This window comes from Topomyia yanbarensis, chromosome 3, assembly GCF_030247195.1.
Source record: "Topomyia yanbarensis strain Yona2022 chromosome 3, ASM3024719v1, whole genome shotgun sequence".
Lineage (NCBI taxonomy): Eukaryota > Metazoa > Arthropoda > Insecta > Diptera > Culicidae > Topomyia > Topomyia yanbarensis.
The window spans coordinates 250569152-250586584 of NC_080672.1; the positions used below are offsets into that span (position 1 = coordinate 250569152).

Genomic DNA, 17433 nt, shown 5'->3' on the forward strand with positions numbered 1-17433 from the left:
CAAGTAAGTCAGATTGTCACAAGGAGCCGCCCTGAAAAGTAGACGCCAATCCCTAGGGTGCGCGCACCGAGTCGTAATGGCGAAAATGAAGGTCCGTTGACGTCAGTAGAAATGCGGGTAAGCTGAAGAAAATCTTTGAGGGTCACTTCCCGAAGCACAATTCAACAACCTGACCAATGACATCGTACGGCGAAGAAATGCTTTGCTGGATACACTCGGAAAACGCTTGGAAAGAATCATCCTTAACATGCTGACAAAATGCACAGAGGGCGAGTGATGACTGTCAAAGACGCAGTTCGGATTCTGCAAAGGTGTATTGACAGTAGATGCAATTCGGACAGTGCTCGAGGATCTAAATAGGAGCGAAGAGGAGATCGATACTGCGCTGTTGGCACGATAAATGTGATCCAATTCAGTGGAACAGGACGTACGATGGGGTCTTGACTGCGGCTGCCCAGTGAAGTGAAAATCGTGAGTTTCGCGAACGACGTGTCACTAAAGGGGGGTTACATATTGGTGAGACAGTGAAAAGTGGAGGTGTCGATGCCGGAGATAATAGACGCGATCAAGAACTGGATGAACGGGACGGAAGGTGGGGGGGTTTCTTGTTGGTCAGAAACTGCAAAGCGATTCAGCGGATGCAAATTGACGTCAGAGAGCACGTGATTGCATCGAAGCGTGCACTGAAACAATTGGGAGTGATAATAGACAACCGGTTGAGCTTCAACAACCACGTCGACTACACCTGCGAAAAGTCGGTAAATGCAACGAACGCAATAGCGAGAATCATGTCAAACGTCGGCGGTTCGCGAAGCAGCACGAGACGTCAGCTATCTGCTGTTCTGCCATCGATACTGCGATATGGGGTGCGGCGCTGAAAACCAAGCGAAACCGCACAAAGCTGAATAGGAAGCATACAGAACAATATCGTTGTTAACGCCGGGATGATCCCCATCAGCAACACCCTGGCGGACGATTGCTACAATTGAAGAAACACTTGAAACGTGTGAGAGACGATGAGAATCGATTCAATGGCGACGTGGTAGCAGGACTGGGACAATACAGAGAAAGGAAGGTGGACCTATCGACTCATCCCAAACCTGTCACCGTGGGTCAATAGAAAGCACGGAGAGGTGGACTTCCATCTCACAGCTGTCTGGCCCCGGCTCCATAAGGTATTTTCATCGGTTCGAGCACGCAAGGTCACCGCTTTGCTTGAAGTTTGAGAACGTCAAGGAGACACCGGCGCATATTCGAGTTTCCAGGCAATACGCAGAGAGGTGCTTGAAATGGGCAGGGCCTCAACCCGGATAATGTCGTCTACAGTATGACAAGCGACGTAAATACGTGGTAACGCAGCTCATGACCGCCTTAGAAGGGAAACAACGTGATAAACAGTAAGCAACGGTTTCGGGAGACCAATCACCGCCAGCGTAGGCTCGATCCAGCGCCGGGGACTAGTGGAACAGACTGCGACAGAGCACCAGGTATGAAAATATAGCAAAAACCAAAGAAGAATCGGTATCGAGATAACTTCTTTCGCCGGTGAGCTCTCCCTCGGCGTAAGCTAGATTCGTAAGCTAGAGTAGAGCACGAGACGCCACCAGTCTCGGGTTGTCGGGGCACCTCCCTGCAAGTGTAGTTTTCCCTAAGGAATATAAATAATAAATAAACCACTTTGTGCATAAGGACATAATAATAATGGTACTAAAAGGTAATTGCGATCATAAGTAATGTTTGCGTTGTTGGACTTAACGTCTGCATGGCGGTCACAACGGCTGTCATGTGCTAAAATGCGGAACGCGAAACTTTAAAAACAACTACTAATCGAAGTAATTTGATGTCCATTTCAATACATTATTAACTCCAAAGGAATTACGATTGTACGGGATTATATGGAAAAATCCCATGTAACCGCAGCAGCCACCCTGTAAGTCCAAACCAAACGTCAGATCATAATGAAATTCAATAGCAATAATGAGAACTTTGCGTCTTTCATATGAATTCAACTTTGTAAAAATTGGTCAATGTGATCAAAGCTGTTTTGATTGGTCATTAGTGAACTAGACCCGCAAATCTAACTAATGGGTGTACCATTCTAATATGTACCTCAGAATTTGCTCCCACGAAAGCTATAAGCAAACCGGCTATACCATCTTTTCCTTCTCTTACTAGGAACTCTAAATCGAATTATGGTCAGGGTCCCAGGTCGATAAATGCCGAATTCTCGTTTTTACACGGCCCTAAAGAAGGCGTGGGGTACATTTGTACCCCAGTGCAACGTTCCAGGGTTAAAATCAAAAAAAAATATTATTGGCAAAATCAAGTATGAAACTATAAAATATACATCCATATTATTGACCTATTGGGGGCCGCTATGCAGTGGACCAATTTGTAAGGGTAAAGAACGACCTACTGTATCAAGGCCCAATCATAATACAATAATAAAGTTTGTCCCAGTACTCTCCAAGTTCCGTTCGTGATTGAACATTTTTAAACCCCTTCATTACGCGTTGCACGACAATATGGGATTAGACTTACCTGTTTGGTGGTATCGTAGCTTCATAACAGACGGTCGTAATCGGTTGAAGCAATAATTATCAACCCTACAGGCCCTATCTAGTCAGATCAATCCATTCTGAAAATTATTCGAAATCTCGAATGGAATAATGTATCTAGAAATTCGCTACCTAGAATAGTAATGTATGTAATCACAGAATTGTGAGATCTTCTACCAAAAAGTATAATTCAACTCTTCCATGTGCTCTACTCTCTTCAACAGGCCTGCAGAGGCAAATGACGCCTAATGGTTTCAACGGAATCCGCGAAGGTAATTCGCCGCCACAGAGTGATCCCGATTACAAGTATGGGCGCTTCGACGCCAGCGCCTTACACATTGCCCACGCGCTCAAGCAAACGGAAATTCAGAAGGCGTACGACAAACTGCGTGAGAAGCCGATCGATTATTATTTGGTAAGTTTATGGATCTTATTATTTTACCCGTTCGAATAGCACTTCCTCGTCAAGTTTTGCTCCATAACATCGATAACATCAGGTTCAACCGTACCGCATCGAATAGCGCAAAACTTAGTTTTGGTTACGCTTCGCTAACGAATTAATTACTAGAGCATGGATGACTCAATCTCGGCACCTATCTCTTCATACATCTTCATAAGCTAAGCATCTCTCGCTATTACTGTTGCGCTTTGGTTATATAAAAGTCGCTCGTTGACCACCATCTGAACGGCTACTTAACTCGAAGTTTTTCACCATTACTTGCAAACGAATGGATGCGCCTTTAGAAACTCCATTTTTTACAATGGCGCTAATTTTCGGCATTCTTTCTTGTCCCAAATCTTTTCTGTCACATCGTGTCTGTGACGTCCACAAATTGTTTATTTATCGCATTCAAACTACACTAAAAAACGATACTTAATTCCAATGCATATATTGCGAAAGTGCAGCAAACTTCTTCCGTGAATCCGTTATTTTTGCAGAGGAGGTTGATTGGAATTTTATATAAGACATTCGATTTATAATTTATAGCTGACAAGGTGCCAAAATAAGCCTACACACGTTGTTTTCGTCTTGATTTTTTCCACAAATTGTGTTGAAATACAATAACCACAAGATAAGCTTGTCGACCTTCCAGAAGTGAATGTTTTTAAGTTTTTGGGTGAACGTTGCGTTACATTGAACGACATAGTGACCGTTAAGCAATGCCGATGGGCAGTACACTTTGTTATAAGGATGCGCCTTCAGGTTATTTGAAATATGTTGACCTAACAGACAGACTAAATAAAACATACAGTACTGGTCAAAATTTTTGAAAGAGTGCAAAACATATAATACTTCCAAATGGGTTTTCAATTTATGCTGGCATTACTCGTTGATGTGAGTTATATTTCGAATAAAACACAATACGATGATTATTATTGTTTTGAATTAACTGATGTGACTACCACAATATAAACAATGAGACATCATGTACATTAGTGTGTTTTACGTCATGACTGTTTATCATTAGATATCAACGATATTATATTTTTCATAAAATGTTTGTTTTACACGGCATTTGCACAAGCTTTTTACGCCGGATTTTCTTTTTTTACATAACATGTTACAAATATTTCTTTATACTATCACGTTATATTAAAAATTCACCTCTTAGTACTAAGTAATAATCATCATTTCGATTTTTTTAATTTTAATCCATTTTCTTGAATTTCATTATAATCTTATTGATAATTTTCTGTAACCTTTTTTTTTATTTATATTTTTTATTTAACTTAACCCCTTCATCCCCATGTTGTTTCTAGACACCATACTGCTATAATTTTTGTTCGAGACAAGATTTGCGCACAAAAACAAGTAAAGCTAAAAAATGTGATATTGTCTTTCATTAGAGTTTTAACAATTGCAAGAATCAGCTCCACAGCTTTTTTTATTTTAAATATATTTGACACGGCTCAATGCGTTAGCACAACTGAGGCTTGGATCTTCCGTGTTTTAACAATATGTAAAAATAGAAAAAAAGATCGTTAAAGCTTGTTCGTCGGTTCTTTTTGACGCATCTTACTGTTGCGTGTTGAGATCCTCTTTCTTGGTGGTGAAATATTAGGTGCGTTGTCTGCCGCACCTTGGGGGTCATTCGGTCTGTCTTCTCTCGTGTTTTCGTTTATGTACATGTCGTCATCGGCACTGCATTCGTGTCGATCAGGGTCGGATGTTCTTATTTCTTGTTTGTGCTTACGGGACGCTATTGCAAATCCTTCTTCATCGGTATTTGATTCCTTAGTGGTGCTGTTGGTTGTTGGTTTGGAAACATTTGCTGTAATCGTTGTTACTACGATGTTGGTAATGGTAGTTGGTTTAGTGGTACTGGGTTCGATCGTTGTTGAGCTGGGGTTTGCGAATGCCCGGTCCGCTGTCGTTGGTTTACCAACCGGTTGTGGTTTAGCATACGACGACTGTATACCGGCTTTGGTCGTATCACGTGGAATTTCCTTAACAGTCTCTGCGCAAGGTTTCCCGTGGTGTAGCGGCTGATCACAATATTGCCATGTAGGAATCTGCCCTGGGTACGTGAGTAGTGTTCGTTGAGAATATTCAACACATTTAGGTGATGTGCATGTGAAAGTCAAGTGAGAGGGAATATGTTTTGTAAGACACATTGTCACCATGCGAAAACCTCTCCGTATTTTGACATGATTTTTTTGATAACGGAGAAACTAGTACGTGGTGTCTGGTCATGTATCTTTATTTCAATACTGTCAACATCTATATACGTTGGGTTACTGTACAAAATGTCATTACATTCGACGACGTGTTTTATGTTGTTCTGGGAAGCGAATGATTCTGCTTTACTAATGTTTTTGAACATAATCAGTACCGCATGACGTAAATTATGAAATTGCACCGCATTGACTTCTGCTGCGTTGAGCTTCATGTTCACTTTCAACATTTGCTCCACTTCACGAATTGATGGTCTTGCCGGACATTTCGAGAAGTCAACAGCAACACAGTTTGCCCGCAACGGGACATGCTCTTGCTTTGTATTGTCACTCATTGTTTGTTCACGTCTCACACAATAGGCAGAAGGAATCAATTTTTACCTTTGCAAATAGCAGCATAGCGTTTTCTAGCGTCTGAACTGAGCGAGATGAGAAACCGAACCACAGTGGCACGACTTAGAACAAAAGGTGGACTAAAGTCCAAACTTTACCGTATCGGTTCAAATAGGACGTTTTTATGTAATTTTGGTGCGCTGAATTCATTTTTGATATTAAAACATTTTAAAAATAAACATTTACCATTCATTAGGGTGTCTCAAAATATTTTATTTCGAAATCGTTCTTAAAATTTGTGTATGTTAATTTTCGTGTGCTAAATCGTTTTTTATATGAATATTTGTAAAAAAATTCATTATACATTAGGGTGGCTCAAAAATAATTATTTTGTTGTGAAGGTTCAAAATTTTTTTAAAGAAATTTTTGTGCGCTATTTTGGTTATGAAAATAGAAATTAACTTTACTACTTATTAGAGTGGCTCAAAAGTAAATATATTGTCTTTTGTAATGATTTTTTCAATAGTAAATTTGAAATTTATTTTCCACATTGAAACGAAATGATTGTCATCTCATTATGGGGTTTTAGAAATGACTATTTTGTTTTTAAGGATCAAATAAGATGTGTTAGACTAATTTTGGGACGTTTAATTCATTATTGGGTTACTTGACATGAAAACTACATTTTCATTCATTTCCAAAACAAACATTTTGAGCGTCTTAGTGGAATGTTGATTTACATTCACTAATCAACAAGATTTTTTTTCACAGGTGTGTTTTAAGTTACTTAGATTGCTTATTTCATATCTTAAATAAAAAATCCAAACCCCTTTTTTCGCGTAAAAATTAAAAATGGATAATATCACATACCCTTAAGCAATATCAGTGCTATGCAAACTCGGATCAAAACAGTCTCACCAAATGACTAGAACTCAACTGTGTTCACTCAATTTGACAGTTATTGCATAAGTTAGCAAAAATAGTTCCAGAAACATTTTGACATATTTCAGATGGTTGAGAATATTTACTGATTTTTAAACATTCTTAATACCTTTACCACCTAAAAACCAAACTTCCCAATCGGTTTCTTATTCTTGATCACTAGTGAAACCCTTGTAGATCATGCTCTCAATGCTATTTGAAAGTTGTGTATGTATTAATGTCATTATTCTAGCTATAAAGTGATTATTCAAATTCAATATCACTAATAACCATGCATCTCCATTGACAGTTTTTTTAAATTTTGACTGCTTATCGCAAGTTTTCGCAAAACTAGCATAGGCTCATTTTAAAGAGAAAATTAAAAGCTTTCGAATAAGTATAGTGTGATCGCGGGCATTCACGGGCGTCGTTGTTGTTATCGCATTAGAAGTTCGAATTCAATAAAAAAAATCATGACAAACAGTTATCTAAACACTAACTAAACCAACTAGTTACTAATTTTTGGCGATTTTTCGATGTAATTTTATCACACGGATAATTTTGGTGAAGTAATGCAATGCATAAAATCAACCGTTTCTTTGAAAAATGAAAATAATCGTATGTAGTTCCTATGGTCAAATAATGCAAAAAACACTTGAGTTATGACCTTCAAAAAGCTGTCAAAAATCCATTTTACGTTCAAATCACCTAAAATCTCGCGAAAATGTCTCTGATGGCTCAGCTGATACAAAAAAAATACTAGTGGGAATATCGCATAACCTTCATATACGGACTTAAGTCCGGGCTCGTCCCACTGCACAGTGGTCCAGGAAGCGAAATTAGCGGGAAACAATTGTTAACGCATTCATCTTTAGGTTTAGAGATTTGGTGTCTTAGAAACATTTATTGTGCGTGATAAACAGCATCTTTTGGCTGAAATGGTTTTAGGGTGGCCCTTAAAATGTTAAAGTTGTAGATATTATTTCAAATTATAGTTTAGAGAGAATGATAATTTCTTCTGCAATATTCTAGAACAATTAATTCTGAGCAACTTTGTTGAAGATACTAACTTTGTATCTCAAACCGTTTTCATTTTATAGTGAGTTCCATATCATAACTTAGGGTGTCTCTCAAAAAAGCAGTTTTCTCCGTACAGTTTTTTAATATGATTTTTCTCACAAAAGTACTCTTCAGTGTACTTTTAGAGGATGATTAGAGGCAACTTTTGCTGAAGAAAGAAAAATTTTATCTTGTCTAGTTCAAAAGTTATACTTAATTTTCATTTAAAAATACGCCCTTTTCAAATGTCGATATCTCAAAAGGGGGCAAACGAAAATTAATAATTTTGATTGCATTTGAAAGGCTGTACTTTTGCCTACAATATATTGAAAAATTGGAGAACGCTTTTTTGTCTTTCTAAAATAAATCAAATTTAAGTAAAAGCATTTTTGCGTATAATCCTACAGCGCTCATATTAAAAAAATATTTGTTTTACGCTGATTCTGTAAATTCTTATAAAGACTTTGCAAGGATCACATACATTTGGAGGTTTTTCATAATGCAGATAGGGTAAATACCACCAATCACCAATGACTTGACTTATAATTTGCTTTCAATTATTGCCAAGATTTCCCAAAATCTACACAAATTTACAAGCGATTTGGTTCATTTGCAGGAACGGTCTCAGCAGGTAGCAGTATCAAGATCTGCAATCTACTAACCTCAAACCAAAAAAACAAAATTGACCTTCATATAACAATATTGTTGAAGTAAAAAAAATCTGATATCCTTCTGTTATATAAATGCATCAAATTATTCAACATAGTTTTTAATATTTTTAAATGAAATAAGAGAATCATTCAAGTACTTAAAACGACTGTCGTAGATTTGGTAGACCACTCTGCAAAGAGCTTAATTGAGTGCATCAAGTGCAATACTGAAACCCAGAAACTAAGCATGATTTCGATTATCAAATGGGGAACTGATGAGAGTTCGACTCATTGCAGCTAAGATGTAACGATTTCCAGTATTACACACACTAGCAGTAAACTTTAAAAGACGCGCTTATTGTGGGTTTTAAATCATCAAACTAATCTTCTACTACAAAAATTAATGGGTATGATCAAAGCTTCATCGACGAAGATGAAAACAGAGAATTGCGCGAATGAAACAATTCCTATATACAGTATGAAAAAAATTAAAGACACCCCTTTATCGTTTCAGTAGTTTTGGTCATAGGAAAGGTTTGTTGTATTGTACGATGAGCATTCTTTTAAAAATTTTGATATACCGTTTCACAGCCAACAAATAAAAAACTAAATAAGTTACTCGTCGTAATAAAGTGTGGCAGTCTAGTAGTGGTAATGGGATTAAATAGAAAAGAACGAGGGTGTCTTTAATTATTTTACATACTGTACACTTAGGCTTCTTTATGTAGGGGATGCGCGCATAAAAAACGCCTAAAAAGACTTCAGTGTATATTTGTATTTTCGATAGCTCCATTATGTTTGTTGGTGGTATGGTAGGGTGGAAGTAAGAGGAAAGCGATTCTAGTTTCTATTGCACTCGTATACAGATTATTTAATATACTGGTTCTCAGGAATAAAGCAAATATATTGACCCTAACACATTGATCATAATTTATATGCATTTCAACGATTGTACATAGGTCTAATAATTAATGATAGAGTGTGCCACCCTAACGAGTGAGCCCAAAATAGGGTCATCACCCTATTTGCAATATGAAAAGCCTGCAAATGTATGTGATCCTTGAAAAGTTTTGACAAGAATTCACAGAATCCGCGTAAAACAAATATTTTTTTAATATGAGCGCTGTAAGATTATACGCAAAAATGCTTTTACTTAAATTTGATTTATTTGAGAAAGACAAAAAAGCGTTCTCCAATTTTTCAATATATTGTAGGCAAAAGTACAGCCTTTCAAATGCAATCAAAATTATTAATTTTCGTTTGCCCCCTTTTGAGATATCGACATTTGAAAAGGGCGTATTTTTAAGTAAAAATTAAGTATAACTTTTGAACTAGACAAGATAAAATTTTTCTTTTTATCAGCAAAAGTTGCCTCTAATCATCCTCTAAAAGTACACTGAAGGGTACTTTTGTAAGAAAAATCATATTAAAAAACTGTACGGAGAAAACTGCTTTTTTGAGAGACACCCTAAGTTATGATATGGAACTCACTATAAAATGAAAACGGTTTGGGATACAAAGTTAGTATCTTCAACAAAGTTGCTCAGAATTAATTGTTCTAGAATATTGCAGAAGAAAGTATCATTCTCTCTGAACTATAATTTGAAATAATGCCTACAACTTTAACATTTTAAGGGCCACCCTAAAACCGTTTCAGCCAAAAGATGCTGTTTGTCACACACAATAAATGTTTCTAAGACACCAAATCTCTAAATCTAAAGATGAATGCGTTAACAATTGTTTCCCGCTAATTTCGCTTCCTGGACCACTGTGCACTGTGCGAACTGAGCTCTACAGTTGAAGTTATTGCAATTAGTCTATTGGATTCTGATGGAGCAGATCTGCCAGGGACAGTTTACGGATGCGCATTTAAGCACACTTACATATTTTGCAACCAGCTTAAATTTCAATGGATTTTCTTTTGATCCTTTTTTTCGTAAGCAAGTCTGATTTTTGACAAAAGTAGCGACGAACATTCATTCGTTCGCTTTCCCTCCGAAACCCAAGCTGGATATCTGACAGCAAGTCGTTCGCCTCAACCCAATTGTCGAGAGGTTGTAGGATAACTTTTCCAACTATTTCCCGGTGCAGGATTGCATTACAATCGGTCGATACGAGTTATGATCGGAGGCATCCTATGCGGGTCAATATTCTCCTCAAGAAGCTTGTATGCAACTAGCGTCTTTTGGCAAGATCAAGCAGATTCTGCACCAAGTTGAATTTAATGCTGAATCGCTTTCTGCACAGGAGCAGAATCTGGACAAACTTTCTGCGTAAAATTAAATATCCAGCGATTCGGAAAATCTTCGCTTTCATTAGTTATTCAATTTGATTCTTTAGGCTATGCTCCAAAAGGCACTCATTTATGTTTTTCTAGACAAGCCAAATTTTCAGAGTTCTCGTGCACCCTTTTCGTTTTAAAAATTCTTTGTTTAGCTTCATACGCATCAGAGCACTCTTTGTCCCAAATATTTAAGTTTTGCGGACTCTTATCGTTACTGTCAATTTTTTTTTTTTGGAATAATTTTTCATTATGACTATAATTTGTCAGATGAATTATAAGTAAATAAACATGCTTCGATACTTATTGAAATATTCAGGGCCCATCTCATACACAACTGACGGCTCATCTTTTATACTACCAAACTATGAACATCAAACTAAATCCGAAACTGCAATCAATGGCTCCGGCGGCTCTCGATTCCTAAGATATTTACAATGCATTGTATTTCCTGAGTTGAACTTCTCGTGCTAGAAAGATATTTAGTCAACTGCATTGACGGTTGCAGATGCATCTTAAAGGCACACTAATTCGACAAATATTGCCTTGGAACAACAATCCCCTTGTGGAATTTTTACTTAATCTGAATTGACCTAGCGCTACGATCAAATTATGTCACCAGTGTACTGTGGGACAAGAATGAAAATTAGCAAGACAACACCCCTAGTGCTTTGGGTGTGCTTTTTTAGTTACTAGGTTCAGCAAAGTTTCTTGGTTTTATCTGTGCTTTATATTGACGATGTATATTAATTTGGATGCGATGCTAACTTATTTGTTTTGAATCCTAGAGGTTTGGTGTTTTCAGCAAAGTTCTAGAACATTCGAAACTATGACAAGTTGTCAAAGATCTATATCTCCAAGTAACAAAGTTATATCGATTATTATAAAATTTGTCTAATATTCACATTTTTTGTACAATTTTCTTCATTTTTGTTACATTTATCACCTACAATTTTACACTTCTACCAGAGTTGATAATTTGTGTCTAGAAACTCTAGCTTAATCGTCTTTGAGCACCAGCGCCTGCTGGTTTAGGGAGCCATTAACACGACTCACAATGGTCCCAAATCGAAAAAAGACGGTCAAAAGTGTTTTTTGGCTTCCAGTTACGTTTTTGTGTTTTGGTGTCTTTAGAGCAGAGTTAAAAATATTAAAATTCATTGAATGAAAGTTGATCATATTCAGCCGCATTCATTTTCAATATTCAGTGACACAGAATTCATGTAGATTTTCATTCGTCTCCGATTATTACACGAAGCGACCGTGAAGCAGGCTCTGGCACAATGTAAGCGATGATGATTGTTGTTTCATATGCTTTACCGGCATTTGAAAACATTTTCCTAGATAATTAATGAAATGAATATATTGTACGATATTCGACTGAATGAATAAGATAAGTAGTTGCATGAATATTTTTTCTATTCAGCGCGAGTCGCAACAGGTTCATTTTCAGCCTACAAAAAAGAGCTTCGATTATTTTAAACTCTGCTTTAGAGAAGTTTCATAAAATTTGTTAACGTATATTTTGAGATAGACACCTTAATTTTCGTTAAGGTGTTATAACCAGTTTTCAATATCTTTTTTTATTGAACAATCAAAAAAATTTATTTTTATCGCTAACTTATACAGCAATTCATTTGGAGTAACTTTACTGAGGAAATCGTTTATCTATATATTTTTTAGGCAAGATATAACTGTGTGATTAAAATAGTACTCTAAAATCAAATTTTTGAAATTTTCTTTACAACGTCAAATTTAATAACTTAGGTTTGTTCTAGGAAGTTTTAGATATCATCAAAACACATAACTTTTGTGAACACAGTAATGCTCTTTGGCGTAAAATTTAGAATATAAAAGCACATTTCAGTTAAAACAGGGGTTCTCACCATTATTTTGTGGTTGAACCAGCAACTCCGGGCAACCAATTTTTGGATGTGTTTTACAATACAGTATAATATTGCATTTCAAAGTAAAACTGGAATCCTATCTATAAAGATTTGTTTTGAAGCTCAATCAACATACGCACATAAAACGCATTTTCTTCTGTCTCGCCATCTTGGATTTCTACATGCAACAAAGTAAGCGTTTACGTTTATATGATGCGCATTTCAACACACTAACCTCAGCATATTTTGCAACCAGCTTAAATTTCAATGGATTTTGTTTTGATTATGCCTATCTGTTCAAAGTTCAGTTTATTTCTAGTATCGCAAATTATGCTATATAGGCCTGTCACAAACAAAAACTCAGCTATTCTCATACTCGTCGACACTTTACTTCATTTGTCGATACATCTGGGTAATCACTGATATCAACGAAGGTTTTTTCAACATTTACTTCGTTTCTACAAATAACGTTCTTACTCCTTTTGAATGCGTTTTACGCATACTAGTAATAAGGAGGTCGGACGAAACTAATAATGTAGAAAACGCGTGTTCCATTTTTTTTTGGATTTACAACCAGAATAAATTATTGTCAATCATGAGCGCAACAGCTGCGTTAACAGAAAAAGTTGACTCAGACTTCCGTTTGAAATATTCTTTGTACCGAATTGGCGGCATCCATTTTATTTTTGGCTTTGTACGTAGTACAGTATTTCTCTTCAGAGGCATAATGTATATGAACATTTTCAGTCCTTCTCCGCTTAGTCCATTCTAACAATGGACGACCAGTATTGGCGATATTGTCACTACTGCAAACAATTTTTGAATGTGGGTAAGGAAAACAACTGTTATTTTTAAATGGCAGCATCAAGTACCAACTTGCAGCTAACCGGCGAAACGATCGGCCAATAGAATTCAAGCAATCGCCCTCACTATTTTTCCAGTAAACGGCAAGTTACGGTGGGCAGTCTAGACCAACGTATTGATAGCCTGCCATTGCCTCCGTTTATGCAAACCGCCTGGTTGCTATTTTGTTTAATGGGCGTTTGCTGCGAAATTGAATGCGATAGTCATTTGCAACGTATTTTTATTCGGGTTTCCGGAAAAATTAGTTTGTCGAGAAAAACTGATGAACATAGGATTAAACAAAAACACTCACATTAAAGTAATAGTGACGTGCATTGTATGATGAGCATTCAAGAGTGCGTTTGCATATTACAAGCAAAAATATCTCTCAGTTTTAAACTGACAGCAAACGGCGATTAAATTTCAGATATGTTTCACATATTATAGTATTATATACGAAAGCGAACACCAGGCTAATGCATCAAATCAAGTCTATCCTCAATCGACATGAACGTAATATGATTTGACAAACAGTAAATTGTTACTCAATATGTTATATGGTCCATTTTCCAAGAATCCGATTAATTGTATTTTTTAAATTACTTACATTCGCCGGAACAAACCATACTGCTTCCAGTAGAAAGAAACAATATCCCTTCTAGAATCTTTTTTTCGTAACGTGCGCACGTTTTGACCTGTCCGACGTTTGTGAATGAGCCAATTCGTGTTATGTTGTCGGATGTTATGTTGACAAACGATGGTGGCTAATAAAGCTAATATGGCGTATGCTGATTGAGCTTGAGTACTGTATTGCCAAACATATCCAAAAATTGGTTGCCGGATGTTGCCGGTTCAACCTCAAAATGATGGTGAAAAAACTATTTTTTAACTGAAATATGCTTTTATATCCTAAATTTTACGCTAAAGAGCATTGGTATGTTTACAAAAGTTATGTGTTTTAATATCTAAAACTTTCTAGAACAAACCTAAGAGATTAAATTTGACGTTGTAAAGAAAACTTCAAAAATTTGATTTTAGAGTACTATTTTAATCACACAGTCATATCTTGCCCAGAAAAATATATAGATACTCTAAATGAATTGCTGTATAAGTTAGCGAAAGAAAAAATTCTAGAGAAAATTTTCAATAGGACGTAAGTAACAATGCGAGATTCTCTTTGAGGTCTTTCTCTTCTGTTCATTACTCGGCCATTTCAACATTTACTACTCTACTCTTTGCATAATATTGTAGTAAAAACCGTCGGCTTTCGATATGTACTAGAAAATTAGTACAAAGTGTTGTAATGACGTCGTAATAAACGAAAGAGAAAGTAAACAAACAGAGGCTCTCAATGTTACTTACGTCATATTGAAAATTTTCTCTAGAATTTGTTTACTGTTCAATAAACAAAGATATTGAAAACTGGTAATAACACCTTAATGAAAATTAAGGTGTCTATCTCAAAATATACGTTAACAAATTTTATGAAACTTCTCTAATCATACCAAAACGCAAAAACGTAACTGGAAGCCAGGAAACACTTATGACCGTCTTTTTTCGCTTTGGGACCACTGTGCGGCTTCCGGGCGGCAATTCATTAAATAAATGCGAAAATTATTAAAAACTTTATCGCTCGTTTTCGCAGTTTCAAAGAAACATAAATGGGTCAGTTAACATTCAATGGTAATAAAGTAGCCCACCTCTTTACAGGGGTACCAAATTTTGTAGAGTAAGCTAGATCGATTATCATCGAGGTGACAACCACAGGCCGAATAGTAAGACTTAAATTCTCCTCAGTGCCGAGAGTTCGCCAAGGGCGCCAGAAGACTGTCTCTGTATGTATATTTACGTAAAAATCAATTGTCAGATTTTCTAAACAACAATTAAGTTGAGTAATCAACCTTCTCGTGCACCAATCAATCGATTTCGTTACGGCACAAACAGTTGCATCGTAGAAAGGAAAAGTATACCTACGCCACATGCCACCCAATAATCGGAATGAAAATGAAAATTTGGCGCCTCTGTTTGCCTCCCCGAATTCGTCGGTGCATTTTAGGTTGTGGATTGAAGCACATTTTCGTTCACTTTGCCCGTTACCCATCCGGTAGTAATAAAGGAAATCGGAATTTAATTAACCACTTTCAATTGCCCACGGAGCCATTCAAACGAAGCAGAGCACAAGTAACGATAGCTAAAATTTGATACGACAGCTGATCACATTTGAGTAAACGTTTGGTTATGCGAAAAGAAACATTTGTAATATGTAGCGGTGAATGTAAGAAATCCTGAACTTTAATTTGTACTACTTGGTTTGTTACAAAGGCTAAAAAATAACCTCTTACGTGATTTAAGATAGCTTCCGCATGCAATTTTCATCGGTGCTTGTATACCGTGACAATGAGCTATGCAAATTACCACCAACTGCACAGGACTAGATGTCCGAAACATACAACAATCGCTTCATAAAAGAACGAAACTTCCGCGTTTTAATAAGCTATCGGCATTCAGGTTATCGATCAGGAAGAAGTGCTAACTCAGTGATGTGTTACATACTTACATACTCTTACTTTCATTACTCGTGTGATTTCAAGCGGAACAATATCTAATTAGTAGTTATTTTTGGCGATTTCCACATTAATGGTTCTAACAGAAGAAGGCACCACACACACCATTTTTGAAGCCAATGTATCATTATCTTTTTCTTGCTGACGAACTCGGGGCGAACAGAATGCGGGGTTACAAAAATAGGGGGCTGACATTATGTGTACCCCTGTTGTGTCTGTTTATTTTTATGCCAAAATGGTTGGCAAATATATTGCGCGTAAAGTCATATGGATAACACTATAAAACGAGTTTAATCCATTTAACAGTATGATGAGACATTTCTTATAACACTTATCACTCTCTTCGGATATTATAACGATTGAGAACATTTACAACACGATGTTGTTGATATACATACTACATGGGACGGTGGTAGGCCTCAGAGAGATGCTCAAATCAACATCTTCGAATATTATATCGATCAAATTAGCATGGGACAACATCTTTGCGACAAATGTCGAAAGTCAAATGAAAATAAAATACGAAAAAATGCCCTTTAAAACAGGCCGAAAATCCACTTAATATTAATGCTTTGTGAATAAAATATTTCAATGCATTATGTATGGAAAAACTAAATTTCCTTTTAGGGACTATATATGTGCTGACCCAAAAAATGGAAAAAATGTTGCGCATATTTGAAGTACATATCATTAATAGCGTTTATTCGAATTTTCATGGCGATTTGAGATCTAGAACTGAAATTGCAGCTCTTGAAAACATGCTACCTCAACGCGATTATTTCGATATCGACTTTTTCTGAAAGTGACCTCATGGTGAGCAAACGGATTTTGAGTTGAATCATTATCACTAATCCTAATGCCTAAGTCTTTAATAATATTTGCACAAGTACAGTGCTGTTCGAAATAATAGCAGCGCAAGTGTTTATCAAGAATAGTGTTATATAGATATGCATATGTTTTACATGTTTGCATCGTGTATAATGGTAAAAATTCAGTACCTGGTGGACGTCTAACCTACCGACGCTACCTTTCGAGCCAAATAATACCACTTTACTATCATCAGCCCACTAAATACGCCATTTTGCGACGGTCCAATTGAAATTCGGCAAGTTGCAATAGAAAGTTCCTGGTCTTTTAAGAATTCTCTCGAAGATATTGACGGATATTATTTGTCCCTCCGACCCATCTACACACTCAATTGCATCTTCCTAGCTCGGCAAATAATTTAGCTGAGATATGTCAGTAATACCAAAAATTGCTGACATTTCAGTATTTTCTGAACATTTCCGAAAATTGTTAATTGATTTTACCGAACGATCGTCATCTAAAGCGCTTTAACGAGAATTCGGAAACTAAAATACCAAGAACACCAGCAATTTTGTCAAGAACCGAGGTCAGCATACCTCATTGCCGTAAAACGGTATACTGGTTGTCATTCATTAGGATCCGCCATATTTTTTTTCGTTTCACACGCGACGTAAGTGTTCTTGAAAGTGTGTTCAAAAATTAACACTTCAAAAATGGACTGTGTTATACAGCACTTAGAAATCGAGGAGGAGTCAATAAAGAGTCGTATTCTCCAATTATTGAGTAAGTTAATATATCAATGCTTTCTTAATTTTTAGATGTTCAGGGAAACTGACGGCTGCAAAGATAGCATAA

The 17433-nt window shown here is 36.5% G+C and overlaps 1 protein-coding gene across 3 annotated transcripts in view; it reads left to right on the forward strand.

Moving 5' to 3' along the window:
* The window catches only part of LOC131687614 (hillarin), a 60940-nt gene that overhangs the window by 16169 nt on the left and 27338 nt on the right, over positions 1-17433 (forward strand). For all 3 annotated transcript variants that reach the window (XM_058971699.1, XM_058971701.1, XM_058971700.1), the window contains exon 4: positions 2783-2973. In XM_058971699.1, the coding sequence (XP_058827682.1) occupies positions 2783-2973 (191 nt within the window). The remainder of the gene's footprint in view (positions 1-2782; positions 2974-17433) is intronic.